Source organism: Camelus ferus, chromosome 16 (genome assembly GCF_009834535.1).
Source record: "Camelus ferus isolate YT-003-E chromosome 16, BCGSAC_Cfer_1.0, whole genome shotgun sequence".
Taxonomy (NCBI): Eukaryota; Metazoa; Chordata; class Mammalia; order Artiodactyla; family Camelidae; genus Camelus; species Camelus ferus.
In genome coordinates this window covers 40,715,537-40,730,495 of record NC_045711.1, presented here as the reverse complement: position 1 = coordinate 40,730,495, position 14,959 = coordinate 40,715,537, and the positions used below count along the sequence as shown (strand labels likewise).

Below are 14,959 nucleotides of genomic sequence, written 5' to 3'. Positions count from 1 at the left end.
AGCTCCCCTTCCAAAATATCCAGTCTTATTCAGCTTGCTGGTGACAGCTAAAGGAGGGGACCAGTGTCTAGAGGAGGCTGAGAAAGGACAAGTGGGGGATGCTGACAAGCCCTGCCTGAGCTGGTGAAGGCCTCGACAAATGAGCTGGTGTGTCCTAGAAACAGAGTGCAAGGAGGGGCAGGGGCATGTGGGGTAGGATGGGTGTGTGTGGGAGGGATGAGGTCAAGTCAGAATGGAGAGAAACAGGAATTGGATAAGAAGAGACTGGCAACGTGCAGGCCAAGAAGGCAGGCAAGGACCTACAGGGATGCTGCACACCCCCGGAGCCAAAGGCAATGGGTCCAGAAAGCCCAAGTGGGAGGAACTGAGCATGTCTTTACTGGGGGTGGGGTGGGGTCACAGAGGGGCAGAGGGGGAGGTAGGGAATAGAGTCTATGGGTATGGGGGAGAGGACCAGCCATTGCAGGTGGGCTCAGAGGACAACTTGGGGGTTTTAGTAACACTGGAGGATTTGCCAAACAGACCCACTAGTATTATCTCTCTGCTTCCTTGCTTCCTTTCTGCTTGAGCGTGGCCAGGCATCCACTTTCAGGCAGACCCCACCTATCTTCAAGATGGAAGAAAATCAAAATAAATCAGGCAGGCAATAAGAGACCTCTGGAGGGGCAGCTGGGGTCTGCACAGGCTGCAGGGGAGAGATAAGGGCAGCAAAGAGAAAGAGGCCCGCATAGTTGCCAACCAGACTAAGGAAAACAGAGGCAGGCTAAAAATAGATTGGAGGTGGGGAGGAGGAGAGCCAGTCCAGAAAAGAAGGGAAAGCAGAGGCAATCGATGCCGTTGCGACTCTGACCCAATTCTTCATCTTTCAGCTGCACCAAACTGAAAAATTAGGAGGTGATTGGGGGAAAAGGGCAAGACTGGGTACAGAGAGAGGAGGGTCAGTGGAAAGTAATTTGAATCCTAAGACCCTGGCAATTGTGGGATACAAATCAGTAATCACTACAAGGAAAAGAGGAGGTACATAGTGTAGTTAGTACAAGTTATACCCTCACCAGAGTTGGTATCCCAAAATAGGTTTAAGAGCTTAAACAGTATAAATCTAACTTGGAAGGAGATTCAGCTATCTGGAAAGGTATGAGGAGGCAACAAGGATGACTCATTCTAGGGACAGTAGGCTGGAGTGACTTGATGCCTGTGTTTTACTTCTCAGAAGAGTGATTAAAGAGAATTTGGTTATTGGATGTTTTATTTCAGTGGTGGGCTTCCAGTGTAGCAAGAGATTTAGGTCAGACCTCAGGAAATTCATCCCACTAAGTAGATTTGTGAGATATTAAAACATGTATATAAGCACTCTTACGGTATTCTTCCCTTGGAAATCTTTAAAAATGAGAAACCTATCTATTTGGGTATATATAGTCTTGCCTGAAGGCCAGGACCTCCCAACAAACCTCTGGAAGATGTCTGGCTAGAGAGGAGATCTAGAATTTGTGTTACCCTGGAGGTAGGGTCTGAAATGGATATCAGGGCAGGGCAAATGAATATAAGCACATGGTGGGGAAGGGGAGACCTAAGGCAGGCCGGATCTGTCAGGCAGGAAGAAGCAGCAGGGACAAGGGGCAGGATTCTAACACGCAGAACCCAGTGGCATTTACATAACTTTGAATAATGAATAAGCCCAGCTCTGGGGCTCCTAGTCAGCATGCTCATCTGCATCTTTATTAAGCTTTATAAATGATTCAGCTCCCTACCCCTTCCTCCCAGCCCCTGCCCAGCCTGCCCCAAGCATCAGGGTAGTTGATTGCTCATTATTTTAGACTAGATTTGTTTCACCAACATTCAGTGAGGCATGGAGTGGGGGACACAAGAGAGAGGAACAAATCCAAAAGGTGGGCAGAGTGGAGGGGTAGGGGAGAGGACAGAAGCAGCCACGGGAAGGCAGGCAGACAGCTGTGAACTAGGGACGTGGGCATAATCCTCTAAAGTGCTCCTGGGGCCAACATCTTCAGGAGAGAAAGGTTTCTTAGATTCTCTGAAATGTGCTGGGTTCAAGTCCCACTCAATCCCAGGTTTCCTTTACATCTGCTGCCAAAACCCCAGCAGGCTCCTCTCTCAGCACCATCGCAGCACGGAGCCACTTGAGCAGCCAAATGAGAACTGCCCCCAGGGAAGTTCTCACTTTTTCCTGAGGCAGGAATTTTGCTATTCTCGTGCAAAAAAAGAAAATCTGCTACGCTTGCAAGGCTAGAACAGGCACCAGACATATTAGGGGAGAAAGTGGTATGAACAGACCCACATGGTATGTGAATCTGTAGAGAAAAGGAACGCTTGTGTCCACAGAGAGTTCGAGCCTACCTTGAAAGAGAAGCCTGGAAAGGATAGGATACCTCGACTCCTCCAGTTAGGCACGTTAGTGCCAACTGCTCTGGTCTACTGGCTAGAGGCGGGAGAGGTATTTAACAGCCTGGACGAGGAGGAGTTGGCAGGAAACTGGTAGGGGGAAAGGTAGAGCATTTCTCAACTCTGGCTGCACATTAAAACCACCAAGAGGGTTTTAAAAAATACATGCTTGGGCCCCACCCAAGGCCAATTAAATCAGAATCCCTGAGGGAGAAGGCCCTGGGCACAGTAGTATTTCTTATATAGCTCCTCAATGTTGTTTGGATCCTGACTTGAACAAACTAACTTCAAAAAAAATATATATATACACACACACACACATATATAATTTATTAAATTATTAACACATAAAAATTGAGGAAATCTAAAATTGACTGGCTATTTGTTATTAAATAATTATTGATAAAATTTTAAGGTATGATGAGTATTATGATTATATTTTTGAAGAGTTATTTTCTTTTCTTTGAGGCATAGATATTAAAAAAATTATCTTTATCTTAACAAAGTGATGTTATATCTGGAGTCAGCTTCAGAATAATCCAATGAAGGGAGTGAGGAAGTGAGTGGGGTGTAGACGAAGCAAGATTCACTCTGTGTTGATAATTGTTGAAGCTGTTCGGTGGATGAAGTTCATTGTACTAAGCTTTTAAATTTCTGTACACAGAACAAAACAAAAACAACTCCTTGAGTGTTTCTCATATACAGTAAGGTGAGAACCACAGCGCCAGGCACTCAGCAGGACAGGGGCCACCATGGCACCTCTGTGAGCACAACGAAGTTTAAGGAGACCAGGTTTGTGTGACCTAAATGACAGGTGCAAGTCCTGTCCTTGAACACACTAGGCCTCAGGCAGAGCCCCAGTGACCACTTGGGGCGAAACATATCTGGCAGAGATGCACTGGGAAGTCCAAGAGTTCTTTAGGCTTCTTCCCCAGCTAGCCCACCGTCTGGGGACTCAGAGCCCAGGCCAGGCGGTTGGACCCAGGGGAGCTTCCTGCCTGAGGCACCCAGAGCAAGCAGTCAGCCTCATTCTTCTGAGTCCCTGCCTTCTCTTGACTGACTCCACAGGAACCGGACCCCCATCTCAGCCGGCACCCACCCCCCACTACCCTCGCCACTGCCCGTCACCACTGCTTCCCAGAGCTGTCACTCCCTCGACGGGCTCATCTGCCTCTGCCAGGGCACATTAGCCCAGCTGACTTCATCAAGGACGTGAGGGGAGGCTGAACACCAGTCCACAGAAGTGCCGGCACCCAGGCAGCCACCCCCAGCGGCTGCCAGCGGAGCTGTCTGAGCTGCCGAGAGATTCCCCAGTAGCTTGATCTCATTTGCATATCACTCCTTTAATGAACACATTCAAATGAATCCCAAATTCTCAGTTTTCTACTATCCCCGACAGGCTGGATCTTCTCACACTTGTTCTTAACATGGGCCAACCATTCCCACGTTCTCCAGATGCTTTTGAGAAATAACTTCCTGCCCTGCTGAAGTGCAAGCTTCCCTTGCCACCCGCCCTGCCCCCGCCGCCGCCCCGCCCGGGCAGAATTCAGCCCCGCACCCACCCCACCCTCACCCGCGGCACCACCAGCTCCACCATCATGCTCAGTTTGGGGCTCTCTCTCTCTTCTCCGCTCCATTACCTTTTCCTGATGGCCTCTAGGGGCTGGGGAGGGGAGAGAGTTGGAGGGGGTCTATTTAAGAGATTTTTGGAATCTGTGCCTGCGCATCACCCGCTGCCATGAGTTATTTCAGCGCCGATGTTTGTCTCGAGCTGATTATTCCAGCCTGAGAACAGGTGGAGCAGCCTGCGGTGGCTTATTCGTCAGCCAAGGCCATCTGTTCCCAACAAGCTGAGATTTGTAGCTGATTTCTACTGGGGAGCAAGGAGTGGGGGTGGGGAGGGAGATGAAGATCACCCCCGCCCCAGGGGACTTATTCCTCCCAGACCTTCTGCAATGTCTGAACCCTCAGTTCTCCCCTTTTAATGCCAATACCTTCTCATTTTCTCAGAGAACTCACCAGTCACTTGACTCTCTGAAACAGCAAAAATACTTCTTCCTTAAGGGGCTAAACCTTCTTAGATGGAATCACATATGAAAAGCACGAGTCCATTAGCTAGGCACAGTCTGGCCATTGAGTCATGTTCGCCCTTACAGATCTTAAAAAAAAAAAAAAGTATATAATCATGACACAAATATCCTAAATGACCGGCTTCTCCTCACCCCACTCCATCATCAGTCCCTTCATCAATGAGTCTCCTCGCCTAAACCTGTTTCCTGCAGGGCGCAGGCTGCATGGGAGGCCGTGTCTGGATGCTCTTCTCTCCCCCATCTCCTGCTGCCCTTCTCCCCTAAATACCCTGTTCAAGTTCCACCCTCCAATCTGTTCCTCTTCCAGCTTCCACTCTCGTTTATGCCAAGAGACGCCTGCTGCTTTAAGAATGGCTTTCCCTGAACAAGGAATCTAAGCAGTTTCTAAGTAGCTTTGCCACATGGTTTACCCCCACCACCCCATGGCTACTATTTCTATGTATGAAATGCCGGGAAAGAAGCTACTCTTAGAGTCACACTAATATGACGATTTGGGACCTTCTTTGGTGTTTGACACAGATACACATCAGCACTGACTTAAAAGAAAATTTGTATGAAAACTTTATTATGCAGATACTTCATCCATAACCCTACATCCCTGAATAAAGCTCTCTCTAATTTTCAGAAGTCCCTCTAATATTTATTTATCTGCGTTTTCACACTTTTTTTTTCACATGTACTTTTGTCATGTGTACATGTTCCCTTAAGAACCCATTCACAGAGCTGCAAGACTGCCTCACTTTAGTTGGTTCTCTAGTCTTATTTTGCCAGTCCTGCGGCAGAAGCTCCTTTTCTACTATTAAATCCTGTCCAGTGGCTCAGTATATGGTCAGCTAGAAAGACTAGCCCCTACAGATGAGCTCCAGGACCCTCAAAGGCAGGCCATGGACCTGTGCTTCTAGTGCAGAACCTTTCAGGGCAGTGCTCTCCAGAGGATAGTATTCCTGTGGGGGCCAGAAGTAGCCTTCAAGCAAGGGTGCCAACCTTCAACTGATGCCAGTCCTCAGGATTTAATATGAGCCGTGAGGTCTATTTCACCACATACAGTTTTATATTTGCCTGGTTATCAGTTGTTGACCTGTCTTTCAAAGAACTAATATTTCTGAAGCTATTGGCTGTATTCCCATACCAGGATTTTTTTTTTTTTAATTCTCCACTTTCAGATTCCCTAGTGTCCTTTCTTCCCCAAATCCATTTGCTTCTTTCCTTAATCTCGTCAGATCATAGATGTGGCACAAAACATATAAAAATTTATTAAAATGTGGAAACTCTTTGACTCTTAAACCACCTCAAATATAATTTGCCTGGATGGTGTCAAAACTTAATATCCTTTTTGAGGTTTTTTTTTTTTGGTAAAACTGTCATAGCTGACTTTTGATATCTAAAGCAAATTCTAACCGCACATTTAAGTATTCCACTGGGAGATTTATGTCACTGACTTCAGTTGCAAAGCACACATCCTTTTTGGAATCTCCCTTATATGTATAACCCATCACTGGGGCTTACACTACAGAAGACTCAATTTCTCTGTAAAATTCCTTCTAAATAAATCTAGCATCCTTGTTAACTCCAAAATGGCTATTGCTCTGGAAATCACTCCTCCCAGATCAAATCCTAGAGAATGGACTGGATTGTTCCATTGTACTGTAATGAAATTAGACTGAGGTGAATATAGCTTAAAATATGCATTCCAGGCCATGAGGAACTGTTACTCATATTGTTGGCACAGTGTTCTTGAAGCACAAATGTTATAATGTATGGGGGTTGCTCTGAAAATTGTTAAGGAGCAACAACAAATGTGAGGTTATTTCCACCCCCAAATTGTCAGGAAGTGCTTCCTTCCGAAGGGCCGGCCTTGGTGAATACCTGGCACACAGTGATTTGAGATAAGGCGCATGACAGCGATTCTTGGCTTTCTCCCCTCCCTCTTCATCCTCTGATGGGGCCAGAATAGCTGGGAGACGCCTGGCCAGTTGCTGAAACAGAGTTCAGGACCCTGCTAAAACGGGCGTCACCTCTCTGAGCCTCAGTTTCTTCAGGGGACAATGACACTTCACAGAGTTGTGATAAAGATTAAATGAGATTGTGCAGGCAAAGTGCTAAGTACTGGGGACACAGTAAGTGCTCACCAAATGGGAACTATTATTGATTTCCTTCTCCTCATCCTCCGAGTCACTGCTGACAGGCCTTGCAGGGCCCCTCAGCCCCAGTCGATATGTCAGCCTCAGCTCCTGCCGAGGACTTCCAGGAGCCCTTGAAAGGGCCGGAAATGATGTTGTTGGGTTGCTGAGCGAAGAGGCTGGTCCTTATGCTTCTAGAAGGTCAACGCTGACGGCTCGGCCCTGTCAGCAGCTGGTGAACCTTTTCAGGGGAGCGGCTTCCGGGAAGAGCAGGAAGAACCTCCAGGTGGGGGCGGAGCCAGAGGCCCTGTGCTCGAGGCCGAGGTCATGCAAATAAGATATGAATATGCTAATATGCCCGGTTTTCCAGGGAACAGGAGGGCACTGCCTGGACAGGTAGAACTCACAAGGGAAAAGGAAAGGAAATGAAGAGGACACGGAGGCTCATCCGGGCTGCTGGATGGAACCAAGTCCAGGCAGCTCTCACACTGGGAGAAGACGTCTGTTTCCCAGCATGGGGGTCTCGCTCGCTGTTCCAGCGGCTCCTCACCAAGGGTGATGAAGAGGTGGGGGTGAGAGGTTCTGTTGGCAGCATTAAAGGCTCTGCCCGAACTTAGGAGCCAAAAGGTTCCTGCCAACAATATCACCTTGTTTTACAGATGGGGAAACTGAGGCTCAAGAAGTCAAGGCCCTTCTCTAAGGTCCCAGTGCTAGTGGCAGAAGCGCTCAGTTTAGCAGTTTTTACTGGTCTGGTTTTGTTTTGTTTTCACTAGGGCACGTGGACACCACTCTGTAGGTGAAAAAGCAGCAGCCCCAAATGCCGCAAAACTTGGTACATTACCAAGCATGTCCCGGACTACCCACCAGCCTGGAGGATTTAGAAAAGACTTCCTGGGGAAAGATGAAAGGCATTGGGGTGGCAGCCAGTAGCAGTAGCAGGCAAGGACAAATGATCATAGACTGGTCTGGAACATGTTGCTATGTAAAAGGTGATGAAGTGTTTCAGCTTCCCTGAGAACCAGCTCCGAGGAAATGAAAGGGGAACAGAAGGATTAAGGTTAGATTTAAGGCAGCACTTTCTCCCAGGGCTGATAATGGGGCCCTTTATTTAATGACCAAGGAAGGCTGTGGGCTCACCCTGTCCCTCCCACTTCTGAGGCCTTTGGGAATCCATCTCCCTCCAGCCCCACACAGGCCTGCTTGGAGGACAAGAATGAATGACTGACTTTGAAAAGTCCCCACCACTCAGGTAAGAGATCCTTCCCCTGGATGGGCCTCCTGGGCTCTTTGCTGAGGGTGAGGACAGCAGACGTGCTGGCTCCGGGGCCCTGGGGGGAGAAGCAGCAGTCATGGCATCTCTTGCAACACGCTCCCTGCCAAATTGATTCAAATTGGCTTGGATATGAACATATGATTAAAGGAGCGGCACAATTCATTTATCAGGAGAGATTAAAGAGCGGCATCTGCGCAGCCTAGCTGGGGGACGATTAAGGAGCAAATCGCTAAGTGTCTGTGCCACCAGGCATGGGGGCGGGGCACGGGGGAAGGACAACTGGGATAATCTGCCAAGGGGACACAGGACAAAAGGAGGTAGTTCAGGAGTCACTGCATGCTGCTGTTGTTTCTGGGCACAGATGGGGCACCATGGGGAGCCCCACAGGGCTTTGGTCCTGCTCATGCCCCTTATCCAGGAGTCAGAGCAATTCTGAGGGTCTGAGATTAGAGAGGAGGATCTAGCAAGGCAGCTTTGAGCCTGTCAGTGACAGATTGCTGCCTGTTTTGCGGGAATCACTTAAATCTTAGGAACAATGAGTGTGTAGTTGAGGGCAGGAGCTTACCAAACTGTGAAGACACACTCAAAATGAAAATGGGCTTTGATGGCCCTACAGGCTTCTGGACTCCCCTGGGGAGTGGGGTGGAGGGAATCACCTCCTTCCCAGCCTGGAGCCCAGCACAGTGGCCAAGGGGCTTTGCTGCAGCTTGGAGAAGTATTGGTCTTGTGAGGTGATGTCTGGCTTCCCCAGACAGCCTATGGAGTTCCCTACCACCATCTTTCCCTGCCTCAGTGCCTTTGCTTAGGCTGTTCTTTCTTCCCAGCACAACTGTCCCAGCAATATCTACCTGTGGAAGTGCTGTCCTTTCTTCAAGCCCCAGCTCAAAATACCAGCTCCTTTTAGAAGCCTTGCCAGTCCCTCCCACCCATTCTTAGTGAGTGTCTCCTCCCCACCCATAAAATGCCAAATGCAACTTCTTTGTCCTATTATGTCTCATATAATTATTTCCAAAGGGATCTGCCCTAGCCCTAATCCACAAACCCCTGGAGGACAAACACTATGATTTACTTCTCTCTACTCATCAAAAGCTTGCATATATTAGGAGGTGCAGTACCTACTTTGTGTGTCTAACTCCTCCACTAGAATATCCCCTGGATGAAGGAAGGGACCTCATCCATCCTCAGCACTTAGAACAATGCCTGGACCATAGCATACAGTTCTGAAATAGTTGACTGTTGAGTGAATGAACAGATGAATAATACACATTTTCTGACTTGAACACAGCTCTGTGCCCCAGGCCAGGCTATTAGAGACTGATGCTGGGACTTTCCCGTTAAACAGAGGCCTGAATCAGCGTGGGTGAACAGAGCTGGAATCTTGTCTGCAGGTGGCAGGGACTTTGTCACACTAGTTCCTGTGAGAAAAAAAAAAAAAATGCACCAAGCTATTTGAAAGCAGGATTAAAAAAAAATGAAAGAAAGAAAGAAAGCAGGAGTAAAAGATGTGAGTGACAGAACAGAACATGAGGAGCCAGCAGTTCAAAAATTTAAAAAGTAACTTCACTTTTACTACTTTCTCTATTCAACCTTGGAAGGGGGCAGTTTCTTTCATTCAAGGTGGATCCACTTCACACTTCTTTTCCATTCACTTTGGGGGTGACTTTTCTTGCTCCTTTCCTTTCTTGCCCCTTTCTGGGTGGCTGACATCACCAGAGCATCAGCGTTCGGCCTGATACCCTTTCCTGCCTACCTGTCCAAACCAGGGGAGCCTGATCGACCAGCTGTAAATACTTGATGCGTGAGGGAATTGTAACCAGTCGCATTACAGAAGGTAGAGGAGGAGGAGGAGGGAATCATTTGTTTCCTGCCCTTCTGCATGAGCTGCTTCTTAGCTGTCAGTGAGGGGACAAAGTGTGGACTGGGGCACAAAGACAGAGACTGTGCAGGGCAGAGAAGCCAGCACGCCCAGCCTATTCAAGTTGCCCTATAGCCAGTGGGGTTGGGGGCCAGAGTGAGTTCTGCCAAGTTCTGATCAGAAAGTCATCTTTGGAATGACTTTTGGAACTTAAAAAATATATGAATAATAAGAAAGGCTTGCCTCCTAAACAAAACCAAACCACCTAGAGAAGACAGGATCTCTGTAATTGGTGAGATTTAACAATCAGAGGGACCTCAACATTCTCAAGTGGAGGCCAGGGTAGGATGAGGCCAAACTAACAAGCCACAAGTTCTTAAAAGGTGGGGCTTGTGTCTTCCTTGACCATTCCTCACATCAACTGCCTCTCCCTGCTCCTGGTGACCTGCCAAAGCTCTCTGAGTTGCTGGTCTGACGTAGAGGTGGGCCAGAGACCACGGTGATTCCCCCAGGTCCTCACCAGAATCCTCATGCTGCTCCCCTGTGGCCACCCTGGACTTTACCTGAGCCTGAGGGAACAGGCAGGAAAATTGGCAAAGCCAAGAGGAAAAGGACATTTATTTCCATACATCAGGTAAACAGGGAAGAGAGCACAGCCCAATGAGTACAAACCAATTGCAGGAAAGGAGGGGGACAGCAGATGGGAGTGGCACCAGGCACTGCCCTTGGGCCCCCGAGTCTGGTGGTGTTGGTGGGATGACCTTTAGGGTGGAGGCGGGGACTGTCGGTCCGCATGTTGTCATGTCTGGGATAAGCGTGTGTGGGCAAGGTGACTGGAAGAAGAAAAATGACTCAGGCTCAGGACACAGGGTGAGGACTCGTATCTAATATACTTTAGTACTGACCAAAACTTCCATCTTCAGTTTTTCTGATCACAAGCCCTCAACCCAAGGTCTTCCCTCTTAAGCTGAGCTTGTCATCCAGGAAACTTGGACAGAGGGGTGGGAGGCAGTGCTTGGATAAGCCCTGAACTGGTGTAGGTGGAATGGGTTTACTTTTAAATAGGTCATTGCACTTAACACACTGATGAGACAAAGAGGGGTGGGGGCTGGAAGTTCCGGCTGGTACCTATGCACCCCTGTCTGTGTAGGCTTGCTCACCCCAAACCCAGAAGCACCTGAGAGCCCCTCCCCACGAGGACTCTTAAGAACCTGGATCCACCTCTGCTCACCAGTCTCTCCGGCTGCACAGAGAAAAGACTGATCTCTGAAGAGTGAAGATGAAGCTGAGATTCCCCTAGTCATTCCCGGTGTGAGGAGGCGGGCTGGCTGCCACCGCAACCCCCTCCCACTCTCAGGGATGCAGCTGCGACGGAGAGGTTGAGTATTTAAATTAAAAAGAAAAAGACAGCAGGCACTGAGAAGAAAAAGCCCTCACCCCAAGCCAGGGGGAAGAAATTGCTGTTCCCTCCCCAAACTCCTCCCCATGGACCCAGCAACCCAAAAACGTCCCAGTAGGCAATCTGTCCACTGTCCCTGAGCTGGGGGCTGAGATGGAGGTCAACTTGCTGGCTCCATGCAGTGCCAAGCCACCTGCTATCGCCCAAGGTGGCCTAAGGCAGGAGCAGAAAGTTTTTTCAGAACTGCTTTTCCCCCCACCTCTTCCACGTAGAGACTTCAGATACCCACAGCCTTGGAAGCCCCCTGACCGAAGAAGGTCGGTGTTTCCCATGCAGGTCCACAGTCAGGTGGGGGAGACTCGTGCCCCACCATTTCCCGGGAGAGGCGCCGAGGCAGCGGTAGGCCGTGGGTGGGAGGGGTGTGCATCACTCCCCTGGGCTATGCATTGGTCTCTGTCTGCTTGGCCTCTGTGTCGCTGTCACTCAGATAGTTGTGGGAGTATCGGGGCCTGGAGGTGCTGTCGAGAAGGTCGTGCTCATCATCTGACCGGTCAGGGGCAAGGGACTTCCAGTAGCTGGTGGGGCTGCAGGGAGAGAGGAATGAGGTCACAGAGGAAGAATGCTCTTTACCTTCAGCAGCAAAGCCTTTGGTCCTGAGGAGGCCCCCCAAATCCTGTCACAGCATTCCCCCAAGGCCACAAATTGAGGAGTACAAACCTTCCCTGGATTCCCCAGAAGATACTCAGAGCAGTAAGAGAAAGGAGCACATCATTCTGACTCTGAAAACTTTTACAACTCTGAGGAAAGTGATGCCAAGAGCAGTGGGTCTCACACTCGCGTGTGTTAAGAATCAGCTGCAGATCCTCAGGTCCTCCCCCTGAGAAACTGATTCGCTAGCTCTTGGGTGAAATTCAGGAATTCTGCCTTTTCAGCTCCCTCCCCAGAAGATTCTGATACAGGCAGTCCATGGACCACAATGACTTGGAGACCGGAGGTCTGGTGATTACACAACTACAACCTGTCGTAGTAAAGTTATTCCTAGAAAGAGTCCTTCCAAGAATGAGGGGCTTTCCCCATTGAATTCTCCCAGATCATAACTCTTTTGCCTAATTGAGTTTTCCTAAGGCCAGTGAGAATTTCTGCCCTTGATCATGGCATCATCTACTCACAAGGAATGGAGACTCAGGATGTAGAAGCTGGCAAGACCTCTGTTTCAGGGTGGCATAGTCATCCCTTTTGTGGAACCATAACCCAACCCTGTAGAGTTTTCATCAGGCGACTGTAAGTCTTAAACTCTCCCCCAGCCAAGATGTGAAGAAGCATTAACCCTTGGATGGAGCAGACTCATGGCATCGAGCATGGATGGGACCTCATTTCCACCTCCAGTTACCTTCTCCTTTCTTTTCCAAACCTTAGCGCAGCCTTCCCCCGCCCCTCCCACCTCCGCTGCCTCTGCCAGTCCAAGCACACTGTAATTTCAGCACTGTTGGAGAAAATGCAGCCCAGGGTGGCTCACCCCTACCAGTGAGCTGCACTCAGTGGGTCCCTGTCCTGTGCTCTCTGGGACACAGACCCCAGAGAGCTTCATCTCAGATAAACAGGAATTCTGTGATCCCGCTGTCCACAATTCTGATTTAAGAATCTGAGGAGGGCCCTTGTTTACCAGCCCTTTTATAGTTCTTCTATCTCCAAATCAAAAGAGAAGGAAACAGCATGCTGCAAGAAAGAATCACATTCTAAGCTTTTCCAACTGCAGTGAAGAAAGGATTTGGTCACTGAGTACCTCCTGTGTGTGACACTGTCCTAGGCGCTCTGGATGTGCTATCTTATTCTTCACAATAACTCTGTGAAATGTCATGCAGAAGCTGGTTCAAAGAGATGAAGCATCTTGCCCAGGGTCACACAGCCAGTATGTAAATTTGAACCTGGGACCTTAGACTTCAAAGCCTTTTAGACTCCACCTCACTGCCAGACCAGTGACTACAGGAGAAAACACGACAAAACCTGCATTCTCCCCACAGGCCTGGGTGAGAGCCCGGGGGTGTGTAAAGATAGGTCTCTCTTGCTCTCCCTGGGGAGAAGGAAGAGCCTGATAGAATACATGTTCAATTATGCAAAATGGTTCAGGAATGGGGCGGTCTGGTTAATAGTTATCGTATTTCTCATGAATGAATTACCATTTTTAAAGGAATCAGAATAGCACAAAAAACATTTAATACAAACTAGACTGAACATAAATGAGTCTTACTTTGATGGGCCAAAGGCACTTAAAGACTCTGGGGTGTCTCAGGGACAAAATTACAAAGCTTAACGATGACTGTGAAACATAGAAAAAATTGGGATTATTTTAGCTTTGAGGTTGTTTGAATTCTGAATTAGTGGGAGCCTGATTTTGTTTTCATTTTTCAGACAGAATTTCTGGGCACCCAATGCTAAGGTCTGCTGTTGGGCAAAGGAAGGACTGGCTTTGTGCAAGTTCAGTGGGGTTCTTTTGTGGGCAGAGGAGGGGTGAGGTAGATGGTAGAGGTTTGGGACCCAGGTGCAAATGGGGTGCTCCTTTCCATTCTCACACCTCTCCTCAGAGTGCAGCTGCAGCCCCCACTTCCATATTCCTGTGCCTGCCAGGCAGACACCTGGATAAATGACAGCTGGGTTTCAATACTGTTCCAACCAGATGCTGGGTGCAGTAGCAGAGGCAGCCGGGAGGGGTAAACACCAGGCCTCCCTCCCGTGCTCTGTGCAGTCACAAGATCCCCCTGCTCCCACCTTGGGTGCTCTTTAGGCAGTCTCCTTCATGGCTTCTACTGCCACAGCTGTCAGAGAGCCAACAACAGGCAGCTAGCCCCTTCCCCAGGGCAAGAGTCAGGGCTGCAGTTTGAACATTTTAACCAAATTGTTTAAAAAGCTTTTCTCCCCACAAGCCAGTGTCTTCTGCTCCACGCTGTCACAAACGATTTGGTGCATAAGCTAATTCCCGCTGGGCGAGCCCAGGGTGGCAGCCCCCTCCCTTTGCTTTGCTATGGATGAGTTCGTGTTCTGAATTCTCACGGGTCCCCATTGCCAGGTGGAAAGCTAAGCCACCACTCTGCCCTGCCCCCACTCTTGCCAGTTTGTTCACCCAAAGCCAGTTCACGCTGAGTCCAACTAGGTCCTGCCAGCTCCATGTTGGTTGGCTAGCTTCTGGCTGGGTGCCCATCTCCCAGCAGTGAATCCAATACTCGTTGGAGGTGGTGGTGTGCAGGGTTTCAGGACTACTGTTTTCCTGGTGGACAAGAGAAACTATGCTGGTGGCTGAGGAAAGAAACAGGCTTTGTGTTTTGTTTCCTGCAGGGTCAAGGGTGACCATGGGCTGAGTCACTGGGGTTTGAAATGCACCAGTTGCTGGTCAGTGTGGGATGGCCTGGTCAGGTCCATGTCTCTCTCTTCAGGTATTGGTGCAGTGCTCAGAAGGGCCTGGCCCCCTGTGCTTTCCAAATCTCCCTCTGCGGCCCATCAGCTGACTTCCTGCACTGGGGGAGCAGGGCACTCAGCAGGGCTGCTGAGGGGAAGGCTGAGGCAGTAGGCACAATATTATGACTCCTGTCTTTTCTCACTGTGCCACTGACAACAGCTCCCTAGTGCAACTGAGATGTTTCCTGCTCTTCCCAGAGCATCCTGCAACCACGTGCCACATGGGGGAAGCGACAGAGCAGGACTCAGCCTAAGGGCCTGGTTTCAGAGCCGCTCAGGGCCCAAGGAATCTGAGTTGACCATGAGCCTGGTCTGGGTTCAAGTTCTGCCTCTCCCACACCCCCTCCGCCAATCCCATCCCATCACCACCTCTAA

At 49.3% G+C, this 14,959-nt stretch overlaps 2 protein-coding genes across 20 annotated transcripts in view; both read right to left on the bottom strand.

The window, feature by feature from the left end:
- Positions 1–10,333: 10,333 nt before the first annotated feature.
- TIAF1 (TGFB1-induced anti-apoptotic factor 1) lies at positions 10,334–11,067 on the bottom strand. The gene is given in 5 exon segments (XM_014559512.2): positions 10,334–10,739; positions 10,742–10,793; positions 10,795–10,899; positions 10,901–10,930; positions 10,932–11,067. Coding segments are annotated over 5 exon segments (357 nt in total). The 5' UTR covers positions 11,040–11,067; the 3' UTR covers positions 10,334–10,677.
- Positions 10,334–14,959, bottom strand: part of MYO18A (myosin XVIIIA) — a 91,507-nt gene continuing 86,881 nt past the window's right edge. For 16 of the 19 annotated variants that reach the window (XM_032457556.1, XM_032457563.1, XM_032457559.1 and 13 more), the window contains one exon: positions 10,336–11,718. Coding sequence is in view for 6 of the 19 variants with exons in the window: in XM_032457573.1 (XP_032313464.1) it covers positions 11,574–11,718 (145 nt within the window). In the remaining 13 variants the exon portion in view is untranslated. Of the gene's footprint in view, positions 11,719–14,959 lie in introns of all 19 variants that reach the window. The other 3 variants (XM_032457572.1, XM_032457574.1, XM_032457578.1) reach the window with 2 other exon arrangements.